This window comes from Electrophorus electricus, chromosome 12, assembly GCF_041902795.1.
Source record: "Electrophorus electricus isolate QZ-2024a chromosome 12, ASM4190279v1, whole genome shotgun sequence".
NCBI lineage: Eukaryota > Metazoa > Chordata > Actinopteri > Gymnotiformes > Gymnotidae > Electrophorus > Electrophorus electricus.
The window spans coordinates 3,301,449-3,314,328 of record NC_137508.1 but is presented as its reverse complement, the minus strand read 5'-3'; the positions used below and the strand labels follow the sequence as shown (position 1 = coordinate 3,314,328).

At 53.6% G+C, this 12,880-nt stretch overlaps 1 protein-coding gene across 2 annotated transcripts in view; it reads left to right on the top strand.

Annotated features, from left to right (window-relative positions):
* The window catches only part of zswim8 (zinc finger, SWIM-type containing 8), a 29,736-nt gene that overhangs the window by 12,795 nt on the left and 4,061 nt on the right, over positions 1 to 12,880 (top strand). The window contains exons 5-22 of one of the 2 annotated variants that reach the window (XM_035531337.2): positions 2,077 to 2,184; positions 2,276 to 2,357; positions 2,916 to 3,036; positions 3,320 to 3,521; positions 3,966 to 4,141; positions 4,750 to 5,983; positions 6,088 to 6,219; positions 6,498 to 6,677; positions 7,849 to 8,032; positions 8,313 to 8,411; positions 8,499 to 8,623; positions 9,100 to 9,376; positions 9,472 to 9,633; positions 9,893 to 10,115; positions 10,954 to 11,243; positions 11,446 to 11,669; positions 11,753 to 12,241; positions 12,545 to 12,725. In XM_035531337.2, coding sequence (XP_035387230.1) covers positions 2,077 to 2,184; positions 2,276 to 2,357; positions 2,916 to 3,036; positions 3,320 to 3,521; positions 3,966 to 4,141; positions 4,750 to 5,983; positions 6,088 to 6,219; positions 6,498 to 6,677; positions 7,849 to 8,032; positions 8,313 to 8,411; positions 8,499 to 8,623; positions 9,100 to 9,376; positions 9,472 to 9,633; positions 9,893 to 10,115; positions 10,954 to 11,243; positions 11,446 to 11,669; positions 11,753 to 12,241; positions 12,545 to 12,725 — 4,489 coding nt within the window. The remainder of the gene's footprint in view (positions 1 to 2,076; positions 2,185 to 2,275; positions 2,358 to 2,915; positions 3,037 to 3,319; positions 3,522 to 3,965; positions 4,142 to 4,749; positions 5,984 to 6,087; positions 6,220 to 6,497; positions 6,678 to 7,848; positions 8,033 to 8,312; positions 8,412 to 8,498; positions 8,624 to 9,099; positions 9,377 to 9,471; positions 9,634 to 9,892; positions 10,116 to 10,953; positions 11,244 to 11,445; positions 11,670 to 11,752; positions 12,242 to 12,544; positions 12,726 to 12,880) is intronic. The other variant, XM_081724346.1, reaches the window with a different exon arrangement.

Genomic DNA, 12,880 nt, shown 5'->3' with positions numbered 1-12,880 from the left:
CTGTGACGGTGCATGTCTGAGTGTGTGTGTTTTGGATGAAGACTAAAGACTGGGTTGCCATTTCATCTGCCTCTCTGCCTTCCTTGGGTCTCTTCTGGGCAAGGCGCACAGCTGTCAAGATGCCGGTTTCTTGTTGGCTCGATGTGTTGACACGCACAGAGTGGTGTTAAACTGGACTGAATCGGTGCGTGAGGTGTAAACGAATCTCTCACTGCAGTGACCCGCTTTGAGCTCCATGTGGCGCTGTGGCCAAAGCACAACCCTGCGGTTCCATGTGTAAAGAGCCTGGTCTGGATTTAGAAATGTTCTCACGTACGTCCTGAGCACCAGTGCTATGGTGAGGCAAAGCATTTCAGACAACTCCTACTGACCTTCTTAAGGAGGAACGAGTGGTTGAGGAGGGTGTGCGTGCGCAAGAGAGTGTACGTGTATCGGTTACATGTAAAACAGCTGAGTGGGCGTTCTGTGGTTTTTCACATCTTGTGATATGCTTGTCACTAGTTATTATGGTTCTGCTTGTATGTGTACAACTGTGTGTGTGTGTGTGTGTGTGTAGAGGGCACTTACTGTTGCATGCTTTCCTGACTTTAAAGTTCACTGTTAATTGAACACTCCTTTGGGCATCAGTTATGAACCTGAGCACTCCACTTCTGCTTTCCTTTTGTACCTAAGTAAAATCCCACAGAAACTCTGACTCCCCTCCCACGTGACTGACACACACTGTCATTCTGTACCTTCTGTAATGACCGCGCTGTACACAAAAGCAAAAAAACTAAAAATTGAAGCCCTGTCGTGCGTGTGGTGCCTGGGCCTCATCTGACATGGTGTCCTCGCAAATGACTACGGTTTGTGTTTGTGGTGAAGAGTGAACCTGGAGGAGGATGGCCAGGCGTCGTAGGTTTCACCCTCGATCACAGACAGTATTTAGTGAAAGAAAAAATACATGATGGAAAATTAAGGTGCATGCTCAGAAACGGCATGCAACATTTATAGCGCATGCACAGCTTGAAGATGAGTTATTAATCCTATTTATGAATATTATTTATGAATGCATTAGTAAATTATCTATAAAACAAGTACAGGGATTGCATCTGATGTGCTGTTAGTTCAGGCATTATGAGAATGTAGCCCACTGTAATATCTGCAAGTGTAACTTTGCACAGGTTTATTGTTATAAAGAGCTCTAATTGCTTTACATTGCTCCTACATGGAGACCTGGCACACACAATAACTATAAAAAGTAAATTTTGTGTGTGTGGTTTCCCCACACTGTGCGTCATCTGTAATTGTAAATATGGGAAACAAATGGGTCCTAGTTTAGTACTCCGTGCTCTTGGGGCAAGTCATTTATGCCTGAATGCTGAGAGTGAGGTGCTTGTCACGTTGACCGTAGCCCCAAGCACTTAACCCTTTGCTTCCATGCATTTGGCTAATATGAGACATCTTCTGTGTAAAGGTGACGACTGAGCGTAATGTAACATAAATGAAGCAGATTTTCTAATATCCTGCACTTCCCAATTCGGATAAAATGGTGTATAAATACTGTTTTCTCATGTAGTTGGCGTGCACTTGTCTAAACGGACTGCACGTTTCACAAGGCTGCTACTTTTGCATTACACAGCTTGGCTCAGAAATCCTAGCAGCAGCGGTGGTGTTCAGAGGTTGCCTCAGATGTTGCGAAGGGCGACACATTAACGCCTAGCTGCCCGTCACGTGGGTGGCTACAGCCACAGGGGACAAAGGGCGAAGACCTCCAGGCCACTAAAGAGCCTCCGATTCTGCTACCTTAATCATTCATGGAGTCTTAATGGTAGGGAAGATGATCCATATCTGAAGTTCATCAAGAGAATTATTAGCCAGGTGGAAAAGCTTTTTGGAGCGGAAAAACAACAATAATTTATTTTTTTTAAATAATGATGTTAATGATAAGTGCCCCTCTCTCACGCAAGGTCACTTTTGTTGAATACATACATGTTCCGTGACATTTTAACTTTCTTGGGGAAGCTGTACTGTTTCAACCATGCTGGATATGAATTGTTAATTAATCTCCCTGCGCGTGTGATCATGTCCACATAGGCGTCCGCTGTGTGTCTGCGGGCCCCGGTATCGGAGTCGCTGTCCCGCCTCCAGAGGGACCAATTGCAGAAGTTTGCACAGTACCTCATCAGTGAGCTTCCGCAGCAGGTGAGGGGGGACCCGTCAGCCCAGTGGCTTTTGTGCAACCACAACACGAATGCCTTTCTAATACACTGGTGGGTGTGTGTGTGTGCGCCAGATCTTGCCCACAGCCCAGCGCCTCTTGGATGAGCTCCTGTCCTCTCAGTCCACGGCTATTAACACAGTCTGTGGAGCTCCAGGTACGGACGGCACTTCTGCTCTCACTACGTCACTTGGCATGTAAGGAGAACTGGCCAGTGCCCCGGTCAGCAGCTGCCTGACGCAGAGAATGGCAGACCCACGTTTGTGCCCTAACTGGGGCACTGGTCATGCTCCCAAGCCCTGGCAATTCTAGTGATTCCTAATTTATGGCTTTAATACACACACGCATGGTTGCACACGTGCAGGTGTACAGAAGACACGTGTGTCTGTGTGTGTCTGTGTGTGTCTGTGTGTGTGTGTGTGTGTGTGTGTCTGTGTGATCTCTCCATCTCGACCTCATCCAAGCACTCTAGGTTGTGTAATTCCTGTAGAAAAGGAGCTTCTTGTGTATACTTGCCATGTCACTTCCACCAACATCTACTGCAGCTGTTGCACAAAACAGATTCCTATTTTCACGAGCTAGAACACATCACGGGTGTGCGGTAACAAACGTTCCTTTTCACACGTACGCATGCGTTGCAACCCGACGTGGTGAGAAGATGGGCTTCTCCCTCTGGGGCCTGGCTCCGCGCTGACTCCCTGCCTCTCTTTTCCAGACCCCACAGCTGGGCCCTCGGCCTCCGACCAGAGCACATGGTACCTGGACGAGTCCACCCTCAGTGACAACATTAAGAAGACGCTGCACAAGTTCTGCGGGCCTTCGCCTGTTGTGTTCAGGTGTGGGCGGTCACGCCGTGCCAGGCATAAAACTGTTGTTGGTCTTGTGATGGTGCATGAAGAACTTTACCATTTCACCCAGTATGGGCCCCAATTCCAAAATGAACCTTCAGGTTTATCCTCAAGTGCCTCAGCTACTATTGTGTGAGTGTGTGAGTGTGTGAGTGTGTGAGTGTGTGAGTGTGTGAGTGTGTGTGTGTGTGTGTGTGTGTGTGTGTGTGTGTGTGTGTATTCATTAGTGCTTGTGAATGACAAGCACACACACCTGCGTGCGTCTGTGCAGTGACGTGAATTCCATGTACCTGTCATCCACGGAGCCCCCAGCCGCAGCGGAGTGGGCCTGCCTGCTGAGACCCCTGAGGGGCCGCGAGCCCGAGGGCATCTGGAACCTGCTTTCCATCGTCAGGGAGATGTTCAAGAGGAGAGACAGTAATGCGGCCCCGCTGCTGGAGATCCTGACTGAACAGTGCCTCACCTATGAGCAAGTACGGACCAAGTCTCAGCACGGGATGCTTTAGCAGTCATGTCTAGCACTGGCGCTCACGGGTGCTTGCCTCGATATTTATAGCGACGCGTCCTGTGGGTGATCTGAGCGTTAGTACTGTAGTATCGGTGGTCGTCATTTCTGACAAGCACAGTTTCCAGCGGTCCAGCACGGCACGGTCCTCGCGAGGTTTTTCCAAAGCTGTCTGCCGAGGGCAGAGTTGGCGTGCGTATCGGTACCAGGTGTGGACGGACAGTCGAGGTCGCGCGTTCGTGACGAGCGACGGCTCAGGTTAAGCGGTGTCCGCGCGCTCAAAACATCAGGCTTTCCGCGCAACACAGAGCTGCCCTTTAGAAATAGGTCAGCGTGGCATTTTAACTGACACCACCTCCAAAAGTCTTCTTGAGCACGGCTCAAACCCCTCTTCCCCCTCCTTCTCGTCCAGATCATCGGTTGGTGGTACAGCGTGCGGACGTCGGCGTCTCACAGCAGCGCCAGCGGGCACACGGGCCGCAGCAACGGGCAGACGGAGGTGGCGGCGCACGCCTGTGCCAGCATGTGCGACGAGATGGTGGTGCTGTGGAGGTTGGCTGTGCTCGATCCCACCGTGAGCCCACAACGGTGAGGGTGTGTGTGTGTGTGTGTGTGTGTGTGTGTGTGTGTGTGTGTGTGTGTGTCTCTGACCATAGCAACCCACCCACCCCCACCACCCAAACGATCGACACCTGTAAAATTGGGCTCCTATGTGCGGTCACATGGACGCTTTGTAGTGTTTCGCTGCCTGCTGTTGGGAGGAACATAACTGCCTCCGATTTGTGGTAAATTATGATGATTGAGGATATGCGAGACGGCTAAAAATGAAATGTCCAAAAATAACCTCTTAAGCTCTCACGCTGACGGGGCCTGTAGACGCACAAAAGGGTTTATGTTGGAAGAAAAGCAACAGCGAGTGTGAGTTCTAATTAGGTATGTGCTAAATCATCTGTGTTTTGACTAGTTAGAGGTCCCACATCCTAACCCTCCTCAGGGGTCCGACAGCACTCAGGTGCATTTAAATGCCCCGTGAGCACTCTGGGAAGAATCATGTTTGCACTGATTTTTGCCAAAATACCCTGCAGTTGAAGTGGAAAATGTCAAACAATATTAACTATAAATCAGTCATAATGTGTGTCTGCTTGTTTGTGCCCGCATGTGGATACATGCGCGTCTGCGTGTCCTCTCCTCCCTAGGCGTCTGGAGCTTGCCGCCCAACTCAAGCAGTGGCACCTGAAGGTTATCGAGATTGTGAAGCGTGGGCAGCACCGCAAGTCCCTGGACAAGCTGTTCCAGGGCTTCAAGCCAGCAGTCGAGTCCTGCTACTTCAACTGGGAGGTGGCTTACCCCCTGCCCGGCATTACATACTGCAGCACAGACAAGAAGAGCGCCTCCTTCTGTTGGGCCAGGGCAGTGCAGCAGCAGAGGGGTGCCAAGGCAGGGCTGAGCGGGGAGGCCGCCGAGTGTGGGGGCGGCGGGGCGCGGAGCGGGGGCCCTGACGTGGGCGCACCTGAGCACAAACCGCGCAGCACCTCCCATCAGCCACAGCAAGAGGTGGCTGTGCGGCCCAAGGAGACCATTGTGAGCAAGAGGAAGGGCGTGTCGGGGGTGAGCGCGTCAGGGGTGCTGCGGCTGGGCGGAGGCGTGGCCCTGTCCCTGGACGACGGCCCCAAGGGTGCGTACAAAGCTAGCGGGTCCTCCTCCTCCGCCGGCGGCAAGGCCAAGCTGGCACAGAGCGGCAAGGGGTCGTGCGGAGGCCCGGGTGCGGCAGGGAAGCACCCCGCCGCCAAACGGCGCACCAGCAGCGAGGACAGCTCCCTGGAGCCGGACATGGCCGAGCTGAGCCTGGACGACGGCTCCAGCCTGGCCCTCGGGGCAGAGGCGAGCAACACGTTCGACTTCCTGCCCCCCCCGCCGGAGATGCTGCCCTCGCCCAGCCCGCTGCTCCGCGAGCCGCGCAAGTACGGGGCCGGGGCTAAGGAACGCGCGCTGGAGGCCAAGCGCGGGACGCACGCAGGGCTCCCGCTCCCGCACCCCCCCGACTCGGCTCGCTGCTTCCCCAGCGAGAGCCCTGGGGCGGGCGTGGACAAGGAGGCAGACGTGGAGGTGGAACTGGAAGAAAACGCGGACGAAGACCCCGCGGAGGACGCACGGCCCTCCGCGTCCGCAGCCATTCCCGTCCCCGCTGCGCCCAAGCCCCCCCGGGGCCGCAGGGAAGGCGACGGTAGCGGCGCGGCAGGGACCCCGGGCCCCCAGGGTCCGGACCCAGCAGCAGGAGGGGATCCGGTCGGCGAGGACGATTATCAGGCCTACTATCTCGGCGCCGCCTCCGAGGATGGGGGGGAGAGGGGGGTCCCCGACAGCAGTCACGAAGAGGAACCGGACATCTTCGCCGGGATCAAACCCCTGGAGCAGGAGGGCCGCATGGAGGTGAGAGGGAGTCTGGGCTGGCCTCGCACCCGAGCTCACGTCTCTTCGGTGGCCGGTGCCTAACGAACTGTGCGGCTTGTGTAAAAACTCTCTGCTGGGTTCAGGTGCTGTTTGCCTGTGCGGAGGCGCTCTACGCTCACGGCTACAGCAACGAAGCCTGTCGCCTGGCGGTGGAGCTGGCCAAGGATCTGCTGGCCAACCCTCCCGACCTCAAGGTGGAGCAGCCGCAGACGAAGGTATCTCGTTCTCTCGCGCGCGTACACACACACTCCTGTTGTTCGTATCCTGAAATCAGTCTTGGTAATCATTTAATAAAGTAAACGAGAACAAGAAAAAAATTTATATTTTCAGAACCGCATCTGTAAAACGTAAATTAACATCGCAACGGTAAGCTGAATGGTGCAGAAAGTTCTGGTTCTGTTTCTGTCCCCTCACCCTGGCTTTGCTGAACCATACATAAACATGTACACCAGTCCCACTAAAGCATGGCTGGTCACCTTCTCCTCTCTGTCAGGGTAAGAAGAGCAAGGTGTCGACCAGCAGACAGACCCAGGTGGCCACCAGCACACTTTCCAAGGCCGCCTTCCTGCTCACGGTCCTCAGTGAGAGACTGGAGTTCCATAACTTGGCCTTCAGGACGGGCATGTTCTCCCTGGAGCTCCAGAGGCCACCTGCCTCCACCAAGGCTCTGGAGGTACACGACGCGCCGCTAACCCCCCGTGGTAACGAGCCTAGGTGGCCATACTGACCCTGGGCATTCGCATAGCTGACAGTGCTGAAAGGATACTCGTTGGGGTTGGTAACGATCGGAGAACGGACGGGGAACTAGCTCATCTTGGTTCTCTCAGATATGTCTGTTGTCACTTGGCTGGCAGTATACCAGTCCTGCGTATGTGGTCCTGAATGCTTCATGTCTCCCAGCAGTGGTCAGAAGACTCGAGTCAAGATTTTAATGATCAACCTATTTATTTATTGTAATCTATTGATTATATGCTTCCGGGATAGTTTGCCACTGACATGCGTGGACCCCTTTGTTTGTGTCTGTATCTGTGGTTAAAAGCTGCCTGCTTTTAAGAGATGTTCATAGCTTGCTCTTTGATAGATGTTAACTTGTGGATGTCTCTCATTTTGGTAACGCAACAGAAATGAGATGGAGTGTAATATGTAGTATTCTTGTCTCTGAAAGTCATCAGTCATCTCAGACTATGATCTCAGTGTTAAGAGCCACACCCGTAACGACTGCGGGTTGACCCCCGGCACCCGACTGTCCTCTTCGTCAGTGACCCCTCAGTATTGTCTGTCAGTGATGTCCCCTGCGTTGCTGAATGTGTGAGCCTCGTGATTGTGTGACCTGGACTGGGTTACCGTAACGCTTCCTCACCTGGTCCAGCGTTCAGTGAGTTCAGAATACTGCCATCATCCCACATTCCGCTAGGCCTCAAGTCCCTTCACCGGTTATCTTGTACGCTTCTCTTGAGTTGGGCTTTTTCCTTATTCTGTCTTCTAGTCATTTAAACGTGTTCAAACTACATCATGAAGTTGTATCACGATCACACTGCGTTTTACTGGTTATCCCTAAAAATCTGTTCAGTGAAGTGGCTCTCAACCCCTGGGACCCCAGGGATTCTTGTTTAATATTACTTTTTTTGATGTCTTTTTATTTATTTATTTTCCCCCTCGCTTTCTCTCTTTTCTAGTGGTATTCTTTATAAAGTACTTTGTAAACATTTGTTTTTCCAGAAGGTCCTACACAGGTAAAGTAGCATCACCTCAGTACCACAGCCTGCGTGTAGATGCTCGGGCAGCCGAGCGTGCAGACGGCCGTTTCGGTGCAGTGGTCTCAAAGCGCGGCTCTGGGCTTTCAGGTGAAGCTGGCCTACCAGGAGTCCGAGGTGGTGGCTCTGCTGAAGAAGATCCCTCTGGGGGTGGTGGAGATGGCTGCCATCAGGGACAGGGCGGAGCAGCTGAGGGACGGCAACTTCTGCGACTATCGGCCCGTCCTGCCCCTCATGTTGGCTAGCTTCATATTCGATGTTCTCTGCACCCCTGGTGAGTCGTGCGTTAGTGGTGAGGGCTGCCAGGGCGCTGGGCCATCATCCCAGTCCACCTCTCAGTGCCGTAGCTTTTGTTGTAGCTTTTTGTTCAATTTAGTCTTGCTGCCGTTTCAATACGTAAACCGTAACTGCCTTTCAAGCGCTTAAATCTCAAAAGATCATTCATTTCAGTTTTTTATTTAAACAAGTTTAAATATGCCACTATTAGATCTGTAAGTTAGATGTACATTATCGTCCAGTAAACCGGTATCTGTGGACTTTTTCCCATGCAATAGTGGTCTCTCCCACGGGCTCTCGCCCACCCAGCCGTAACCGTAACAACGAGATGCCCGGTGACGAGGAGCTGGGCTTCGAGGCCGCGGTGGCAGCACTAGGTAAGTCCTGTGTGCGATCTGCCCACACTGGACTAAGGAGGGTCTGTCTGATGCTCGCGTCCGTGTCTCTCTCTCTCTCTCTCTCAGGAATGAAGACGACGGTTAGTGAGGCAGAGCACCCTCTGCTGTGTGAGGGCACTAGGAGGGAGAAGGGAGACCTCGCCCTGGCCCTGATGATTACCTACAAGGATGACCAGAGCAAGCTGAAAAAGGCAAGGGTCCTCGCCGCCGTGACCCCTGAAAACTGCACTGTAGGCTGCAGTCTTGGGGACGTTTCTCAGCTGGCCGCCACTGTTGCACTTGGCTCTGGCGGTACTTCTGCACCGGTGGTGATCTGAGCATTTTTTTTGGACCAGGTTCAGAGTGACTGGCAGGGACCTGCTTCAAAATGGCCGTGCTGTGCTGGAATGCCACAAAAAAAGCTGCAGTTAGACAAATATCTCAGACCCTTTTTAAATGTCTCGGCATGATTTTTTACATTTATTTATTTATTTTTATTACCTGCTTTAAAAAGAAGTGGAGTATCGTCAACACACAACTGTACCAAAAAAGTTGAAAAAATAATCGAATTCTTTGCAGCCTTTAATTTAATGTAGTAGTGTTTTTCAAATAGCTACTGTGTTCACACTTGGTGACCCACGATGCTTTGCAGCGGGCCTCTCACATTTGTGTTTTTTAATGTTAACAGATTTTGGACAAGCTCCTGGACCGGGAGAGTCAGACTCACAAGCCCCAAACCCTGAGCTCCTTCTACTCCAGCAAGCCGGCCGCCGGCAGCCAGAAGAGCCCGTCCAAGCACGCTGCGGGGGGCGCGTCCAAACACGCGGCGCCGGCAGCGAGTGGGGGCTCGGCCTCCGCGCAGGGCGCGGCCAGCGGTGGGGCGGGGGGGCAGCAGGGCGGGATGGCGGGTAACGGGGTTCAGAGTGTGGCGGCGGGAGAGGCTGCGGGCGAGAGCCGCGAACAAGGTAGGCCGCGGAGCTGCAGGGAGTGTGTCTGAACCTCAGAGAACGACTCGGCCTCAGGCCGCTGCCTCTGACCTGTGTGTGTGTGTGTGTGGCAGATGGGGCTCAGTCCTCCTCGTGTGAGCAGCAGAGGGGACAGGATGAGGCGGCGCCCTTTAAGACCGAGGGCACGGTGCCCAGCCGCCTGGCGCTAGGCGGGCGCGGGGCCTACGGAACCCGCTGCTGGGGCTCACCTGTGCGGCAAAAGAAGAAGCATACAGGTAAGTGGGCCGCTGTTGCCCCGTGGCTTCTACCCCGACTCCGTCGCGAGGGGCAAACGCGGCTTCCTCAATGTAACCAGCCAGCTTTCGAAACAAACGGCTTTTTTGCTCCTTTAGAAAGGATAGATAAATGGAATAAACAGTAGAATAGTAGCTTGTTCGCAGCCTGCATTGCCAGCCCACTTGCTGGCGTGTTGGTGGCGTGTCTCACAAAGCATACACTTGTCTGAGTGCAGCCCTCTGGCTTGCGTCCCCTCAGGCATGGCGAGCATCGACAGCAGCGCCCCCGAGACGACCTCGGACAGCTCCCCCACGCTCAGCCGACGCCCTCTGCGAGGTGGTTGGGCGGCTGCTTCCTGGGGGAGGGGTCAAGACAGCGACAGCATCAGCAGCTCGTCCTCCGATTCACTGGGCTCCTCGTCATCCAGCGGGTCACGCAGGGCAGGGGGTGGAGCCAGAGCCAAGAGCACCGACACCAGCAGGTAAGGCAGAGGTCACGTGTTGGTGGTGGCCGACTCATCCAACATGAGTTAAAGATTTATTTTAAAAGTTGGATTAATCTTCAGAATATTGTCTGGTTGATCTTTGGCTTGAAACGTGCTTTGCTTGGGTGTAGGTGACTTGCCCTTTTATGATTGCTGTTGGTACTTAAGGACGCTGGACACAGTGACACGCGTCTTGATAATCCATTACACCTCAGTCGGAATAGACTACTCCAGTTTAGGCCGTTCCGAGTCCCCTTCTCTATCCGACAGAACAAGGTGGATCATCCTGTAAATAAGGTGTTAAGTAGAAGAATAATAAGCATGTAAAGGCCGCTGTCTGATTCCAGGACTAATCGGAAACGTTGAGGTTGTTCTGTGCATTTGAGATTAGACATTATGATGCGAATACTGGTCTTCAGAGTTGGAGCCAAACTTTATGCTTCAAACTTCAAAAAAAGATCTAAAAATAGTTTGAAAGTGGGTTTACATGAACGATAGAAGCTGTATCGCAGGACATAACGTCTTGCCCTTTCTTTAATAAGCAGGCCACATGTGAAGTGTGTTCCTTATTCTGCCATGGGTTTAAGTAATTAACCTCTTAAAAGAACAAGTGTGCCAACAGAAAACTCAGGTAGCGTACAACTGCTTGTCTCGCTCAGACCAGACTCGAGTGCTGCTTGTTGTCATGGGAACATGGACACTAATGCTCTCTACATGTGCATAATTCTGGATCTGAGAACTCGTGGAGATTTTCATCAGGTTGGAGAGCAGAGTGCACACACAAACAGCTCCTGGAAACAGTAATTAATTCATTTATAATTAATTTATAATGCAGGTATAAAGGTCGGCGCCCCGAGTGTCACGCGCCCCACGTGCCCAACCAGCCGTCCGAGGCGGCCGCCCACTTCTACTTTGAGCTGGCCAAGACGGTGCTGGTGAAGGCAGGCGGGAACAGCTCCACCTCCATCTTCACTCAGCCTTCTGCCAGTGGGGGCCACCAGGGGCCCCACCGCAATCTGCACCTGTGTGCCTTCGAGATAGGCCTATACGCCTTGGGCCTGCACAACTTTGTGTCTCCCAACTGGCTGTCCAGGACGTACTCCTCCCATGTTTCCTGGATCACAGGTGAATTGTTTTTTGTTTTTTATTTATATATATATATATATATATATAAAGATTCCCAATGAGTAACTGCAGTGTACTATAGTAAGAGTGTCAAATTGTAGTGAAGGGTTTCCAGGGAACCAGAACATTTCGGAAGAGATATGGTCCTTCGTCAGCTCTGCAAAGTCTTTTATGATTCTCTCTCTCTCTCTCTCTCTCGCAGGCCAAGCTATGGAGATTGGCAGCGCTGCCCTCAACATTCTTGTAGAGTGCTGGGATGGGCACCTCACCCCTCCGGAGGTGGCATCGTTGGCAGACCGGGCGTCCCGGGCGCGGGACCCCAACATGGTGCGCGCTGCGGCGGAGCTGGCGCTCAGCTGCCTCCCCCATGCCCACGCCCTGAACCCCAACGAGATCCAGAGGGCGCTGGTGCAGTGCAAGGAGCAGGTAGGGCATCCACTGGCATCCCTCCCCCGCTGCCGTAGCAACCAAAAGCAAACACGTGATGCACAACCTTCCCTCTCTTCCAGGACAACGTGATGCTGGAGAAGGCGTGTATGGCGGTAGAGGAGGCGGCCAAGGGAGGGGGCGTGTACCCCGAGGTGCTCTTTGAGGTGGCCCACCAGTGGTACTGGCTGTACGAGCAGACCGTGGGCGGAGGCTCGGCGGGTCAGCGCGAGGCCCCCAGCCGCTGCGGGGCCAACGGTGGGCCGGGACGCAGACCCCCGGAGACCGGCTGCGGCGTGCTGGACGGCGCCGGCATGGACGCGGCCGGTGTGGCCACCGTGACGGCAGCGGTGACAGCAGCCGCTGTAGTGCCCGTCATCTCGGTGGGCTCCAGCATCTACCAGTCGCACGCGCTGCCCGGCACGGCAGTGGCCCACCCTCAGGGCCTGCACCCCTACACCACCATCCAGGCTCATCTACCCAGTGTGTGCACCCCCCAGTACCTGGGCCACCAGATCCAGCACGTCCCACGCCCCGCTGTCTTCCCCGTGTCTGGATCCACCTATCCGCAAGTAAGAGCCCATGGCTAGCTCCTCCTGGACCTGAACAGCCATTCTTATTTGCTCCTGGATTTGAATGTCAACCCTTTCTGAAGCAACACGGATGCACCTGTGTGTGAGATTTTTGTAGATACGTAGTTTATGTATTGGGGCCACATTGTTAGCTGATGGTATAGAGAGAGAAATCTGTCCACATGCTCTCAAGATCTCTTGCAAACTCTTGGTGTTTGTGACCACGGTTTAGAGTCAAATAACTTGATCTGATTTCTGGATTTTTGTTGTGTGTGGGTGGGTGTGGCATCCTTGCTCTCCCAGGGAATGCACTCCGCCTTTATCGGAGCGCCGTACCCGTTCTCTGTGGCCTCTGGTCCTCACCCCCCCATGGCAGCAACTGCAGTCACGTTCCCAGGGGTTCCTGTACCGTCCATGACTCAGATCGCTGTCCACCCGTACCACGCAGCTGACGCGGCCCTGCCCCTCAGCACTACGGTGGCAGGTGAGAACAGAGGGAGGGGGACTCTTGTGTAGAGATATGAAACAAATCTGAAGTATTAATTTGACTGGCCCATATGAGCCGTTACTACGTTTATACATTTAGTCTCCATTCAGTGCTAGTGACCACCCCCCCCCCCCCCCCACCCCCGCCCTCCG